The 16941-nt window shown below is 42.7% G+C and overlaps 1 protein-coding gene across 4 annotated transcripts in view; it reads right to left on the bottom strand.

The window, feature by feature from the left end:
- ksr2 (kinase suppressor of ras 2) overlaps positions 1 to 16941 on the bottom strand; it is a 92855-nt gene that overhangs the window by 41344 nt on the left and 34570 nt on the right. For all 4 annotated transcript variants that reach the window (XM_042101681.1, XM_042101680.1, XM_042101682.1 and 1 more), the window contains 2 exons: positions 10478 to 10659; positions 355 to 424 (listed from right to left, as the gene is read on the bottom strand). In XM_042101681.1, the coding sequence (XP_041957615.1) occupies positions 355 to 424; positions 10478 to 10659 (252 nt within the window). The remainder of the gene's footprint in view (positions 1 to 354; positions 425 to 10477; positions 10660 to 16941) is intronic.

The following is a 16941-nucleotide window of genomic DNA, read 5'->3' as shown; positions in this document are numbered from 1 at the left end:
CAGTCAGAGTGATCATACCCTGTTCTTCAAACTCCTCCAGGTATGAGAAAGATACTCTTTTTTCCACATGAAGTTGCACCTGATGTAATTATACAGGAGACAACATTCCATTTGTATCGAACAAATGAACAACTTTCACAATGCTTACACCCACACATGTTGAACAGTCAGCGCAACAAAAGGTTGTTGCTTTTTGTCTTCAGAGATCAGTGGCACTTAGAATAACAAAGTGTCAAACTATGAACAGACATACAGTACAAAAACAGCTGTATAAGTGCCACTTATTCGAGCTGACATTTTGACATGAGAGACAGCTGTGCTGAACCCACCCACCAACCCCTGTGGCCTGCTTACCTGTGTTTGATAGAGTTTCCGAGGTCTCGGCGAGGAATTTGTGGGGACCATCGAGGCACTAAGAGAGTGTCTGTTGCAAAGAGACAAACAAACAAACAAACAAACACACACACACACACACAGAGACACACACACACACACACACACACACACACACACACAGAGACACACACACCACACACACAAACAAACACAAAGTGACATGTTATTGAGTCTTTTAAAGGGTTTAAATCTGCATATGAGAGCTCTGGCCACAAATGCAGCAATTGGATTGGTCAATACCGTAATCACCAAAACCTAAGAGCCTTTGCAGAAATACTTTGGCAATAAATGACATTTTAGAAAATGTATATGTTTTGAAGATGCTCAGTTCATTGCCAAAGCTGCACATGGCATTTCCCAATCAACTATAATTGGATTTCACATTCTACAGAATGCACATGTAATCTTCAGACCCATCATCTCCTAAAGGTTAAAGAAAAAATATACATTGACTTTTGACATTCGTGTAACATGAAATCTAACATTTGTTAAAAAAAAGTTATGGTTTTAGTCGTCAACTAAGCTAAAATGAATCGCAGCCACATCATGATCCAACTCAAATGATTTAGACAGAAAAATACAAACACAGGGAGGAATACAATAATCTGCAAAATGAAATGATCACATTCTTATACATTTATCAAAAATCCATCAATCTACTTACACAGACACTCAAACGTAAAAGGGACAATGTAGAATATTGCATTTTAAATTCCATGTAAGACACTAAAATGAAAGGCGAAAAGAAAGCCATTAGTATGTATTGTGTGCATCACACACACACACACACACACACACACACACACACACACACACACACACACACACACAGACCACTCTCAACTGAAGCAACTATGAAGCACCAGTATTACATTTATCAATCACACACAAACACACACACACACACACACACGCACACGCACACGCACACACACACACACACACACACACACACACACACACACACACACACACACACAATCTCCCAGTGACCTTCATGTGGTCCCTTTAATGGAATGGTTCCACAACATACCTTCATAGATAAAAAGAATGAATATAGTGCCAAAAAAACATGGATAATGTACTGTAGATGTAGGACATTTGTAGCTCAGCCCCTCTCTCTCTCTCTTTCTCTCTCTCTCTTTACCTTTCCTCTCTCCCCCCACTATCTCTAATTTAGCCAAGTATTCATCCAACCCCCTATTTCAGTCAAGGGAGGAAGTGCTTCTTCTTGCAAATGGCCCCATTCTGCTCAATATGAGTGCAAGACCTCAGTCATGCAACAGACGCAGCAGCAACATCACAAGCAAAATCCAGAAGAATAAGGTTTTTCACATATACACACACTAACAGATATACCTAGAAAGGGAGGTGTAGGCACTACTGCACAATGAATCAAAAGAATACATGGACAAAAAAGCATATTGCAGTAACATGTATACATACACAGAGAAGCATTCAAGGTCAAGGTGAAACACAGAAGAACACAACACACTCATTGAAGTGAAGTGAAAGTGAAGTACATGTAAAGCATTCTCACAATGAAATATTATTCAATACTGTAAGGCCTAATTTCCAAATCATTTCCCCAAATCAATTTTGCTGAATTACTGTGCTGAAACATCATATTCTCTGAAATGTCGAGATTAAAGTTGACATGGTATTTCAGCTTTATTCTCGAAATGTTGAGTTTAATGTCTACATGTCGACTTTAAAGTCAAGTTCTTCTTCATGTGTGGCCCTAATACTCCGTTGTACGCAGGGCCTCCTGATGGCAATAATCTGAATGTAGAAAGCATGTTATACTGTTTTCCCATACACCTGAATTCACAACGAACAGATGAAAGCCTACATACAAATGGTGTTTTTGCTTTATGTGTTTCAGATTAATTGTTTTGCTAACCTAATAGATGTGTATGTGTGTGTGTGTTGGGGGGGAGGGTTGTGTGTGCATGCATATGTGTGTGTATGTATTTATGTGTGTGTTTGCTTGTTTTCCTTCTACCCATGAAAAACCTCATCAGTCAGTATAATCATTATCGATTAAAGGCCCGTTTGTGCAGAGGTCTGTCCAGCCATCCGGCCAACTAGCACGCAAGCCCACCACCATGCCCCTGTTCCCTCTCTTCTCTCCTGCTTTCCTCCCTCCCTCTCTCCCTCTCTCCTCTTCTCCTCTCTCTATCCTCCTATCCTCTCTTCTCTCCCTCCATCTCTCCCATCCCAGTCAGCCCTCTCTCCTCTCTTCCCCTCTTCCTCCCGTTCTCCTTGTCTCATCACCCCCACTTTCCTTTCTAGTTATGCTTTTTTCTCTCCTCTCCTCTCTTCCTCCCTCCCTCCCTCACTCTATTCTCTTCCCTCTCTTTCTCTCCTCTCCCAGTCCCCCCTTTCTCCCCCAGTGGTCCCCACTCCTTGCCTCCCCACCCCAGGAGGCTCTGTAATGGATGGCTGATGGGAAGGCCTGCAGGATGAGAGGGCGCCAGACATTGGCAGCACCACCGGCAGCAGCAGCAGTAGCAGTACAATTCACTGATGGCCTCCTCTGTCTGCTCTGCCCCTTCGCCCCCCCCCCCCCCCCCCCCCCCTTATCTTAATGAAGTCGCCATCAGAACCTCCTTCCCCTTCCTAATGACCCGCTTCCTTAATCAGACATTCTAACCGACCATTCCAGAAGGGCAGGCAGGACAGGGGGGGATGTGAAGGCAGGGTCACTGGTGTGTGTGTGTGTGTGTGTGTGTGTGTGTGTGTGTGTGTGTGTGTGTGTGTGTGTGTGTGTGTGTGTGTGTGTGCGTGTGTGTGTGTGTATGTGTGTGTGAACGTTTGTGAGACTGCGAGAATAAGTGAGAGAGATAGAGTTATTATGGGCCCTATTTTGGCGATCTAAAACTCGGTGCATAGCGTATTCTTATCACGACGCAAAGTTATTTATTACACAATGTACCTAGGGGTGTGGCTATTAACGACATAAGGTATGATGTGGCTGTGTATAACTGTTTTGTCGTTGACTATGACACCTTGGTGAAGTTAGTTTCACTTTGCCTATGAGTTTAAATAATAGATGAGTGCAGATGTGTGTAGGCTCTGCTAGGTTTTAGTCAAGCATAGCTTAGTGGAATACCTGTTCCATACAGTCTCGCATGCAGGCTGATTACTTCAAATGCGCCACTAACTATCAAACTACCAATGCGCTGTTTGAAGTTGCGCTGCCTCCTGTTAAAGGGAATGACAGATGTCATTTTTATTAGTTTAAAGGATGTTGATTCATGACTGATTAAGAAACATATGACAAACCTTTTTGCGCCAGGCGCCCGTTGATAACAAAACCACCCCAATGTGGACTGGACAAACGCCTACATTTATTTAAGCTATTCGCCAGTGACCATGCGTTTTAGATCGGCAAGATAGGGCCCTATGTGTATGTGTGCGTGTGTGTTGCATATGTGTATGTAGTTTTCCGTTGTGTAGTATGTAGTTTCCATATATAACTCTACCTCTATTGTCTATTTAGTGTTAAGTGTTAGTGGCTTTGTGTTAAAGATGGGTTAGCGATACTTGAAAAAGACTGTTGACAGACTGAAAGACTGTTGATCTGAACTCAACAGCCAAACGAATATTCTCCTCCATCCGGTGCTCCATGGGTTTGTGGGTGCCAACACAAAAGCGTACGCGGACCATGAAGAGTTATTTGCCGAATATGAATATGAAAAATGCATTGGCTCACAAATGCTTACTATTCCTTTTTTATTTATAATAATATACCTTCAGAAATAAATAGTAGCCTACTGTTTATCACTTCACTAACTACACACTGGCAGGAGCACCAACATTCTAATAAAGCCTTTATTACAGTTTACACCAAAGTGTTTCCTTTTTGGTACAACTGTGTATGTGTCTTTTTACATACAGCATTCCAGTACCTATGCTACAAAAATAACTGGTCGCTATGTGACATTTCCATTTCACCTGGCTTAAGAGTGAATCAATATTAACAGCATGGTAATGTAAGTGAAAACAATGGTTTGAAAGGACAGGTTTATTTTAAACTACACTAAGCCTTGTTACTTGCTTGTTTCTATGCCAACCACTCACAGTTTTAAAGGAGCCAGTAGTTTTTTGTTCCTAAGTAGTATTATTCATGAAATCATAATATTCTTTATATGGAATACTATTTTTCATGTGGTGGGTCACAACTATCTTTCTGTGTTAACAATATCACGAATGAAAACAATATTCATGAACTAGTCCATTCAAGTTCTATTTGACTTGTTTAGACCTATTGGCCCGATAGATTCCAATACTCTAGTAAATGAGTCTCAAATGAAGTTCAAAGTCAAAAACATTTAATATCACATATAAGAGAGCTGTGTAACACCTGGCTGTCTATCTCCTGAGGAGTTGTAATCGGCCCTTCTAAGACTGCTTGGGGCAAATCTGATTCGATTTTCTTTATTTATTTCTATGCAGAGTTTGGAGTCTGCATGGCCCTGTTGCCATGACAACGCAGTCATCAACAGCAGGGTCAAAACATTTCAATTCACACCGGCACAGCATGAAAAAAAAAAGTGTATTTCACTGGACACAGCCACTATGCAAATCTCCTCAACTCAACTCTTTTTCAAGTGCCGTTCTGCCTGTCCACTTTTGTCAGAAGGCTCTTATCATATTACAGTACACTATGTCAGCAGTGGACAAGAGAGGACTGATTTTCATGAAATAGGTGTCCTCTTTACGCAAATAAATAAATAACAGAATGAATGAAAACATATACATGCACACACACACACACACACACTAACTGATGGCATCAGGCCAGTAGTGGTAAAGCCCTGTGGTGAGGCCCCATGAGAGTCTCAATGTTCTACTGCCCTTCATTCTATTCTTACTGTTCTGTTTTTATTATTTTATTCTTTTTATGTTTTTTTTTTTATTCTTATATGTTAAGCGAGTGTTGTACTTTGAGAGCAAAGATTAACTCAAAGTCAAATTCCTTGTTTGTTTATGCAAACCTGGCCAATAAGGCTAATTTTGATTCTGATGTTGCTTTAAGATACCTCACAGGGGAGCGAGGCATCGAGGCTTGTCCAAATAAAATATTTCTATGAAATGCTGCCATTTAAGATACCTTCGTTTTACCTAATTTTTAAGGCAGCGTAGATGTATCCTTCATGCTGCCTTCAATGTCCAAAATTCTATTTAATTGTGAACAGCTGTAGTCGAACATTATGTTAATCTGCTTTCTGGTATCCTGGCAAATGCGTTCTGTGTTGCTATCTTGCTAGGCTATGCGAAACAAAGTTCATAGCTGGTACCTTGATGCCTGCTATGGCAAGTAATGACCTCCTTACACCAAAGAACTTTGACAAGATTTGGGGAAGATTCTTGAAAGATTAGAGTCTTTTACTAATGCCCCCTATTCAAGCTTTACTCAAAATACTACAATCTTTTAAGAATCTTTACCAAATCTTGTCAAAGTTGTTTGGTGTAAGGACGCCATAACTCGTTAGAGAGTTAAAGGCAACAATCTTATCTATCTATCTATCTATCTATCTATCTATCTATCTATCTATTTATCATGCTTTCTCTTTCATTCCCTAACTCTCTCTCTCAGCGCCACCCTGGTATCAGTGAGTCACCCTCCATGAGCCTCTGAATTAAAAAGCCGCTGACAGCCGACTCGGCCATTCACAGCATTGGCCAGTCGGCCCCTGTGCTCTGCTCCGTCCGCACAGACATGAGCAGCGGCACAGAGGGGGTAAGGGCTCTCTGCTAAGGGTGCCAAACGCAGTCCCCAGTGGAGCTCGGACGTGCAGGAGTGGATGCAGGCATCGCTTTCCATCACAGGAGGGGAGGCTTAGGACGACAAAAGAGTTTAAGCCGTTTCGTATGGCAGCTGTGGTGCGTGTTTATGTATTTGTGTGTGTGTGTGTGTGTGTGTGTGTGTGTGTGTGTGTGTGCTTGTGTGTGCATGTGCAACAGGTGGTCATTCACGTTCTGGATACAAGGCAGGCCTTCGAAAGCAGCCACAGAAATTGAGCAAAAACGTGAAGAAATGATTAGCTCTTATACTGTAAACCTCACCATGAGCCGAGCACAAAAATCTAATATCCTCCACTCCGATGTCATTTTGGATCTTTATCAAAGTTTATAATGAAATCGGTCTGTGTGCGCAGCACTAGATTTCTTTGTTCCACCTGCAGTGTTTAAGCTCAACGTCAAAGCAAAGCACACACACTCTCACACACAAACTAGCACCAATACACACATACACTCACTCTTTCTCTCTCTCTCTCTCTCACACACACACCCACCCACCCACACACACACACACAAGCTGTCTGTTTTATCACATACTTGACACTGACAAGCCAATTACAAAAGCCATAGGTCTAACTCATTTGACGTAAGCTGTTGATCAGAGCCAAAAGGACTTGATCTCCTGGATTCAGACATCAAAAGCACTTTGTTTATGCGTCATTCCCTTTTGTTGTCATTTTGTTTTTGTGTTGGGGTGGGGGGTCCTGTCAGAGCAGTTCTGAGAAAACGTCACCGCCGAGGTCATCAAACCACCCTCCGAACCAGCGGAGTGAGAGCAGACCAATTAACAGGGTCTTAATCTTTCTCTTGCATGCACTCTCTCTATTTCTCCATCTATATTATCTATCTATTGGCCAATTAATCAATTGATCAATTAAGTTATCAATTAATAAATCAACCAATCAAGTTACCTATCTATCTATCAATCTATCTATCTATCTATCTATCTACCAACCTATCTTTTTTCTATCTATCCATCTATGTATCTATCACCCACCAACCCAGTGGAGTGTAGTGGGAGCAGACTGATTAGCATGGCTGAGGACACAAATGGCCAGGTCTGCTTTATACCACCATGCCCTTCGACAGCGACCCGGGGAAGCAGGCTGGCAGTGGCCACTAATGCCATTACGGACTCTGCCACAATCCAATGAAAATGATTAGACCTGACCCTGAGCGGCTGCTTTGGCCCGGAAGGGAATGAGTTCATCTAAATCACTGTCCTCATCGGGATGCAGAGACGGGCGAGGAGCAAAGAGCGCCGCGCGTGCAGCCGTGTGCGTGCCAAGGATCCGCCGCGTCTCTGCAGGCACTCTGTGATGCTCCTGTTGATGATGCTCCGGTAACAGCTACGGTTAGCGATAAGCTAGTCTGAACTAGAACATGAAAACCTCTGGCACACACCTGTCCACAGTAAAACGACCTCACACAAAAGCATAGGCAAGAATCCTACACCACAAAACTCCAGGAGCAACTACACCATAAACCCATAAGAAAGATACTGTATATGCAACACATAACAATAACCCCACTCCACAGAACACCCGAGACACTTAAACCACTGCACCTGTCTAGTATTAAAAGAGCTGTTGTGAGTACAGTGGTCACTATGCCAACCGTATCCAACGAGAGCAGGTAACCGACACCATAAATCCATTTACAGCAACTCTTCACCAAGAAACCATCTGCAAAAAAAAATATTCCAAAAAATGATCCCCTAGTGACGAGGCCATTGTGAAGTCATAGGGCAGATGCTACATCAAGACCCAGTAGAGCAAAACCTATTGAGTTGGAATTTCATTAAACATTTGATATGCACCATTTGCAAAACCTTTTAACACAAACAACATCTTGCACAGCTTGTTTGGTAATAATTATTTGATCTATTATCCCTAGTGTCAGTGTGGTACTTGTTGCAGTGGTGCTCTTATAAGTAGGAAACATTTTTGAGACAAAAAATGAGAACTATGAGGGTCAATTACATTTCTCTTCACTGACACTTTCAGATGTGCACCCACAATGACACATTCGCTTTGTTACCTCTGTTGTGGCACCACGAGAAATGATGATAGCTGCCTAATGGTTGAGTGATCCTACTGCAATGAAAGAGCCCCTACCATGCATGCATGTGTGTGTGTGTGTGTGTGTGTGTGTGTGTGTGTGTGTGTGTACAGTATGTGTATGTGTGTGTGTGATTAAGAGAGCGAGAGAAGGGGGGGTGATGGGGAGGCACCCATCTTTAGAAACGCACGCCATGAATTTTCCCTGGCAGCAGCTACACAGTGAAGAGGATGAGGAGCTATTATTCAGAAGCCTGGAAGTCATTGGCATGCTTAGCCTCCTCACGCACACAGATGCCACTCAGCATGTAGACACACACACACACATACACACACACATACACACACACACAGACACACACACACACACATACAGACACACACACACACACACACACACACACACATGCACACACACGCACACACACACACACATACTGACACACACACACACACACTCACACACACACACACATACAGACACACCCAGAGACAAACACACACACACACACACTCACACACACACACACACACACACACACACACACACACACACAGGTGCCACTCATAGTGTTCAGCTTATAGCTCGTGATGACCTAATAATGTAATGCGCGTCCACACCTCCTGCCGCCAGGGGAAATGTATATGCATGCACCGAGGCCCTCGCTCTTTCAGCAAACGCCTCACAGGAAGTAATAGCCAAAGGCAAATAGTGAGCAAAGGGGGGAAAGCAATAAGAGGGAAAAACTCAGATTTTCCGATCCAATCTTTTCCAGGCCATTATTTCAATGTCAGTGTAATTTAAGAAACAAAGAAGAAAAGAAATGGGCCCTGCTTTAAGCATTCTAATTAAGCTCTTAAGTGTTAATAACATTATAATAATGTATACCGGTAATAGATGTATACTGTATCAGAGCCCCTACCATGCATGCATGTGTGTGTGTGTGTGTGTGTGTGTGTGTGTGTGATTAAGAGAGCTTTTTTTTTGTTTTGTTTTTTTTGCAGGCCTGTAGTATTACCAAATGCATTCATTACAAAACAATACGATGCACACCATTTGTCCCTGGAAAAAATCACACAAATACAGTATGTCCATGGAACACTGGAGATAGGATGGATGAGAACATTTTTTTCTGCATATGAAAACAAAAGCATAGTTCATGACCTTACTGTTGAGCTTTTCAAAATAAACTTATTTTATTAACTAAAGTAATTCTGTTCATGTAATGGGTATCCTTTCATAATGTGTGTGACAAACATTATAATCAGTAGGCCTGACCATAAGTTGGTGTGCCTTGGTGTTTTGGTTTGATCTTTGTTAGCCCCAAAAAGTTTGAGAACCTCTGCAACAGACTATATTCCAGTAATATAACTCTCCAACTTTCCAGTCGTCCGCCAATTTATTATGCTGCACCGTAAGACCATGCCGGCTCAACGACTTGCACACCAGTTTAGACATGATGTGAGATTTGAGCATAGCCACCCACTTACAGTACATTCAGATTCATAGCAAGCTTTGCATGGGAATGACTGGTAAACATGTCTAACGCCTGTTTTATGTCCGGTCGTTTCATAAATGAGGGCCATTTGGGTTATTGGGCACCTAAAGGTTACCCTTAATAGCCACAAGTCTGTAAACTTGTGTGTATATTATTAGGCCAAACATTCAAGGGTACAGTATGTCACCTTTTGATCAGGGCTATTTGAGTGATATCAGTTATCAATATTGTTTAAAGAGGGCAAACACAATTGTGTGATAATAAACGGCTTCACCTGACAACTATCCCTAAAGAAAAGAAACTTTTTCTGCATGATTAGTTATATTCTCCAAAACTGGCCAATATACTGCTAGGGAATGTAAACCTATGAGAACAACTGTACTTATATAAAATTAATAAAGTATCTATCTACTGTATCTATCTATCTATCTATCTATCTATCTATCTATCTACCTATCTTGTCTTGAGGTCTCTACTGTGTTAATGACATGTACTAACGTGTCCTCATCTCAGCAGTAAATAGCGTCATTCATGGACTTCATATTATGTATATCATATTAATATGCCAATTGTACATAATATTGATATTTACAGTGTGTGTGTGTGTGTGTGTGTGTGTGTGTGTGTTATGTATGTGTCTGTGTGTGTTTGTGTGTGTGTGTGTGTGATGATGTGGCATTTGCCTCGGTGGTGCCTCGGACGGTCACTTACTGGCGGAGGGCGTGGAGGCGTCGGAGTGGACAGGTGGCGTGGAGGGCACATAGGATGGGAAGAAGAAGGAGCGCAGCGAGCGCTCGGTGTGGAGAGGCGAGCGCTGGGTGGTGGGCAGGTTCTCACAGCTGCCCACGCTGCTGTGGATCTTCAGGTTCAGCGGCTTGTTCTTCTTCCTCGCCCTGCGGAACAGAACCGGGCAGAGGACAGAGCAGGAAGACGCGTCAACAAGAGAAATGTCTACAAGGCAGATTGAGTTTGGAGGATCTAACTTGATGAGAAGTACCAAAATCTGTATAGTGTGTGTGTGTGTGTGTGTGTGTGTGTGTGTGTGTGTGTGTGTGAGTGTGAGAGAGAGAGAGAGAGAGAAATAGTGTGTATGTGTGTGTGTGTGTGTGTGTCTGCGAGGATGTGGATGTGTGTGTATGTCCGAACTCAAGTATTAGTATAAAGTGGAACTTGCAGCTACAGCATTAAGACAACAATCTGGTGAAACTAGGTTTACAAGAATCTCCATTAACTTAAATGGTTTATTTCACTCTGTCTGCTCCTTTTACAGTTTTTATTTCCACAGTGCTGTTCTAAACTCACTTACTGGGAAGAACTTTTCCATCTGCAGGAATATACCCAATGGGCAAACTGCAGTCTGACTAGCAAGCTCTCCACAGGGACACCACACCAACCCTCTCGCACCATGGAGAAATTGAAAGGCCCTTCTATTACAGGTGTGACTCCATCCAATCGACCACCCTGAGCGTGTTCCCTGTACTGAAATACCCTGAGACTGGCATGGGGGGTGGGCATGGGGGGTGGGCATGGGGGGGGGGGGGGGGGGGGGGTCATCTGTGAAACAGCATTTTTGAAGCCCTTCACTTCATAATGGCCCATGCTTAGCACACCTCTCCAGTGGCCAGTTGTGGTCAGTGTAAGCATATGTCAAGAGCCACTAAGAGAGCAGCCACTGTGACCCTGTAAAGGTGACCCATATAACATGCTCAAACCCCCTGCTCTCTCTCTCTCTCTCTCTCTCTCTTTCCTCTGATTTCACCCTTATGTAGCTCACACACTCTCTCTCTCCCTCTCTCTCTCTCTCCTCTGATTTCACCCTTATGTAGCTCACACACTCTCTCTCTCTCCCTCTCTCTCTCTCCTCTGATTTCACCCTTATGTAGCTCACACACTCTCTCTCCCTCGTTTATTCATTCTCTTTTCATCACTCTGTCTCCTTAACACCATTAATGAGCTTGCGCTCCTGGTGCAAGTGAGAAAGAAAGAAGGAAAGAGAGAAAGAGGAGAGGGAGAGAAAGAGAGACAGACTCCTCTGCGAGATAGTTCATTTAGATGCCAGTGAATTAGAGCCTTGAGGATGTTTCCTCTAACTGAGTCAGACAATTAGACTCTTAAACTCGCCAGCCACATCATTGCCGCCCAAACCCAAGCGCAATAAAGCCAATCCGGCTCCAGGTTATCAGTTCCTCTCTTTTATTCGGGCTAAAGCCTTTGTCAGCAATTTAGCTAAAACCACATTACGCCACTCTGATCTAATTAAGTTCATTCATCTTCCCGCGTGTGCCGCTGACAATGAGAGGGACCTCCGCAGCAGACGAGCTCGCCGGTATTACTTACTGCGGGTGGAAACAGGGGGGAGGATGATGCTGCAGCTATACTTGGCTACTCTATCAAATGTAATTCTAAAGTGTGTGAGTGATGATGGGCTAGCACTTGAGGAATATGGAGATAAAAAAGGAAACAAGTCTAAACAAACACAAACAAACTCGCTGCAAACTGCCAAACCTCAACCTACAAGTGTTTTCAAAATAATCACAATATTCTGTGAAGACACAAAACAGAACAGCTAGCAGCCCCTTGCAGTAGAGATCTCTAATGTAAAACTCCACCGCATCCAATTTTACATTACTAAGTTTCTATGAATTTTATATTCTCTTACCATTACCATAATCGCATAAACTTCAGAACTTGGAAGCTTTCTTGTTATTAATGAGAAATGTCACCAAAGTATAAAAAATACGCCATGAGAGACCCTGAAAAGCCTGGTTTTAGTTGGGCCTGCGATGTTGATGGACTAGCAGCAGCCTCAGGCTAGCTACCAGTCGTGATGATCATTGGAATGATCCTCATGGAATGATCTCTGGCCCTGAATCTAAAAAAAAATAAAGAACTGTATGTGTGTGTGTGTGTGTGTGTGTGTGTGTGTGTGTGTGTGTGTGTGTGCGTGCGTGCGTGCGTGCGTGCGTGTGTGTGTGTGTGTGTGAGTGTGTGTGTGTGTGTGTGAGTGTCTGAGAGAGAGAGAGAGAGAGAGAGAGAGAGAGAGAGAGAGAGATATAGTGGTTGTGGTTGTGAGAGTCAAAGAGACCAAAAGATAAAGAGAGAGAGAGAGAGAAGGACAAGCAGAAATACAGCAGGAGTAAGAAAGAATGACAGACAGAGATAGAGAGATAGAAAAAAGAAAGAAAGAAAGCTACATAGAAGGGGAGAGAAAGGAGGGGGAGAGAGAGAGAAAACATCTTTGGGAAGCTTAGAATAACAACTTGTCAAGGCATCCCCATATCACCATGCACCCCCCTGCTGCCAGTGTCTGGAGCCCCAGCGTCCTCCCTCTGCTCTTGGGCTTGCTAGTGCTGCCTTCCCCCTCCCCCGTGCCAGCATGGAGGCTGCTGTCAGTCTCGTCTGATGTTAAGATTTTAATGCATTCCTCATCCGTGCTGAGAGCTCTGTGTGTGTGTGTGTGTGTGTGTGTGTGTGTGTGTGTGTATGGCCCGGCCCTTGACAGCACTGACACACACACACACATAAACAGACACACAAACACACACACACACACAGACACACACACACACAAACAGACACACAAACGCACACACACAGACACACACATGAACAGACACACAAACACACACACACAGACACACACCGATACACAAACGCACACACTCACACACACACACACAAACACACAAACACACACACACACAACCACCCACTAAACCCACACACACACACATGCCTCAGGGGATGAAGGGAACTAGCAAGGGGAGCGGGCAGTAGAACAAGTGAATATGAAATGGAGGGGCAGAGGAAAAGAAACGGATGTTTCAATTCTTCGTTCACAATCGTTCTTTCTACTTCTACTTCCCAACAGGTTGCACAATGCTGAGGTCTGAAGTGGAGTAGGGTGGAGGGGAGAAAACTGAATGAAGAGGTGGAGACAGTGTATCTCTTGATTACAGTAACTAAATCAGTATACTGGCAGGCACATGCTACAGTATTTTACCAGCACTTTGGTACTCTGTCCGTGGCATTGCTGAATATGGCCTGTTTCACTAATGATTGTAGAATGATCTTTATTTATTTATCTATATAAAAATAGTGTTGTTGTCAATGTAAAAAGATCTACATTACATACTGAAGTAGTTGGACAGGGGTCTCTCTCGGATTTGATACTGTACACTACATCTCACCAGATGATGACTACTACCTTGACCTTACTCCTAACTTTAATATTATGGTACATACAGGCAGCTCTCAAGAGTCCTAAGGCACTGAATCAATTAATTCACATGCTTTGCTTTGGGGATACTTGGTAAAGATAACCAATGTCTTCAGTTGTCTTGAAGTATCATCTTGACGTTTCATTATGATTAATTGTATGTTCATAGAAACCTTGAAAATAAATAAAGTTTATAAGTCTGGAACTACACTCTCCATCTTAATTAAAACACTCTTTTTTTCAGAACTAAGAGAATCTCAACAACCCTGAACCTGATCAATGTTTTGTCCCGAGGAGGATGCCAGGCTGTCTCCTGCTGACTAAAATTACCCAAAAATACCGCTAATAAGTTTTCATACATTCCAAATCAAAAAGAATTTTTAAGTGTTCAGTCTGACAGCAGTTTTTTTTTTTTGCTTTGCTTTTTTCTCTCCTTAAACTCATCACACAGAAGTTAACATTTATTTTTGGCGATGAACCTGGCATCAAAGCCAGACATCTTGCAAGAAGCATGCGGGAGCCAAAACCAATTACAGCACAGGCCTGACTGCAGCCCCACTCCGCTCACCCAGGTGCAGCGATGACGTCGGCCGCTCCGACCAATGGCAGCGTCCCATCATCCTCCAGTGAGAACACAGAGGACACTACAGCCCTGCAGGTGCTCAGGCTCCTATAAAAAGCCAGTCGGCGCAGGCCTCGTTACCTAACAAAGAAAAACGGGCTACAGCACTCCATAAAGAAATGACTCCATAAATAGGAGTGTGCTGGGTGGAGGGAGCCATTTTTGTTAGGAGATTCACTGGTCAAAAAAGGGGTCAGCCTGATAATGTTTGACGAGGAACAATGTGTGCGGTGCTGCTGTTACAGGCAGACCAGACAAGTCCATAGAGTTCACTTTGACCTTCGGACTTCAACTTAAAGCATACATTTTTCAAATGACCAATGAATTACATCTAGATTTATTTTAGATATGTATTGCACAACTATATAAGTTGGCAGCTAGCAAATATCTGATGTGAAAGAGCATGTGTGGTGTTGCTGTTACAGGCATGCTGACCAGAGATTGTGTCCACTGTGACTTTCAATCTTCTGAGTACCTATCCTGTCTATTCACCTTGTTCTTCAATGTAACTTAACTGTGTAATTCTGTGACCATTAGTCTAGGTACAATTTGTTTGTATTTAATGGGCATATATTTAACTCCCTGTTGAGTTCAAATATCAACAATATTTCACCAGGATCAAGGAGACTTCTTCCTCTTGCTCAGGTGATCTAAAAATAGCAGTAAAGGTAGCAAAACAACATTTACCGGATTCAATAATTAAATTTGTTAGTTGACATATCCCGGTAATTTATTAGTAATAAATCTTGAGCACTTAGCATTGTATACTGCCTTCATATTAATCCACACATTAGCCAATGCTACTTCATAACTCTAAATTATAATACTGCGGATGGTAGACTATGAGATGAAGAAGCACACACATCTTGACCTGTTGAACACTGTAATCTTCCTAAATTCATCAAAGAGCAGCTGTGATGCTGAGTACGAAGCCCCCTGGGTTTCTGAATACTCTGAGGCACAACAAGCCAGTCGGAATCAAGCGGCTCCTAATTTCAATTACTTTGATTCTACACTCAAGCATTTTATCTTTATTTTTTTTTTAAAACAATTTCCAGCAACGGAAGCACTACTAAAAAAACCTTGTTAGCTCTCCTGAGTGAGTTCTCTCTCTCAGACACACACACACACCACACGCACACTCACACACACATGCACACTTGCACACACACACACACACACACACACACACACGCACACGCACACGCACACGCACACGCACACGCACACACACCAATCATTATACCTCTAGCACTGTTCTACGTAAGCAGGAGCAGGAGGTGGCTGGCACCTATTGTGTTGTCTTACCCTGTAGACAGGTGAGTCACCTCTTGTCTTTTATAGTGGCCCGTACAGTATGATGAAGAGATTTACCTCCTCAGGGTCCCACCCCTGGTGTTGGCGGCTGAGTTCTCTAGCCACACTACTAAACAGCATACGACCACCTCATAAGCTTTGGAAAGGTCTAGAAGTGAAGTCTTCATGCTGAAGTGCCTGGCGTCCTTACCTATTCACAACAGATGCAGGAGACTAGCTGCTTGCTAACTATGCTAGCCTCATTACCTAACAAAGAAAAACAGGCTGTTTCCAATCACAGACCTGTTCATGCTGCCATGAATCAAGAATTTACTATGAAGAAGTATTTTAAATTCCTCAGAATGTGGTTACGTTCATGTCAATTCAATTCCATGGAACACAAAGACTTTACAAAAAAGAACAGAATGTTCATTAATCTACTCACATACAATAGCTATCCTTCTTCTGAAATCAAACTTACATACAATAGCTATTCTTCTTCTGAAATCAATCTTTTCGTGCATTAATGTGTGTTAAATATTCCATAATATCCTAAATGCATAAGTAAATGCCTAAATAAATCATATTTATTTACAGTAAATGCCCAAAATCTGAAATAATTCTTCTGTGTGATGTAATGGCTGATGTAGTCATTAATTATATTAGGCAGTTATCCTCTACTGCTACAGCTGCCGTTTGTGAAGTCCTTGTGTCACAACTTGCACCCTGTGAAGGGACTCAATCTTTTTCTTCAGCTTAAATCACATGACTCGGTGGATTAGCCTTTATGGGCAATTCCCTCTGATGGCTTCAGGTCCACCTACAGTACAGAGAGATCCAGAGTGTACAACACCACTCAGTCACAGATGCAGAGGCTTCTAGAGAGTCAAGCATCAAGCGAGTGCGGTGGCCTCTTCAACGCACTCAAACAAGGATTTATTTTTTTCTCGATCAGATATGACACCAACCAACCACCAATCTGATTGTTAAGATCAAGATGTGAGGACAGGCACAAGAGAAGAGGGGTCACACCTTTGA

This window comes from Alosa sapidissima, chromosome 8, assembly GCF_018492685.1.
Source record: "Alosa sapidissima isolate fAloSap1 chromosome 8, fAloSap1.pri, whole genome shotgun sequence".
Taxonomy (NCBI): Eukaryota; Metazoa; Chordata; class Actinopteri; order Clupeiformes; family Clupeidae; genus Alosa; species Alosa sapidissima.
This window is presented reverse-complemented; position numbering and strand designations above follow the sequence as displayed.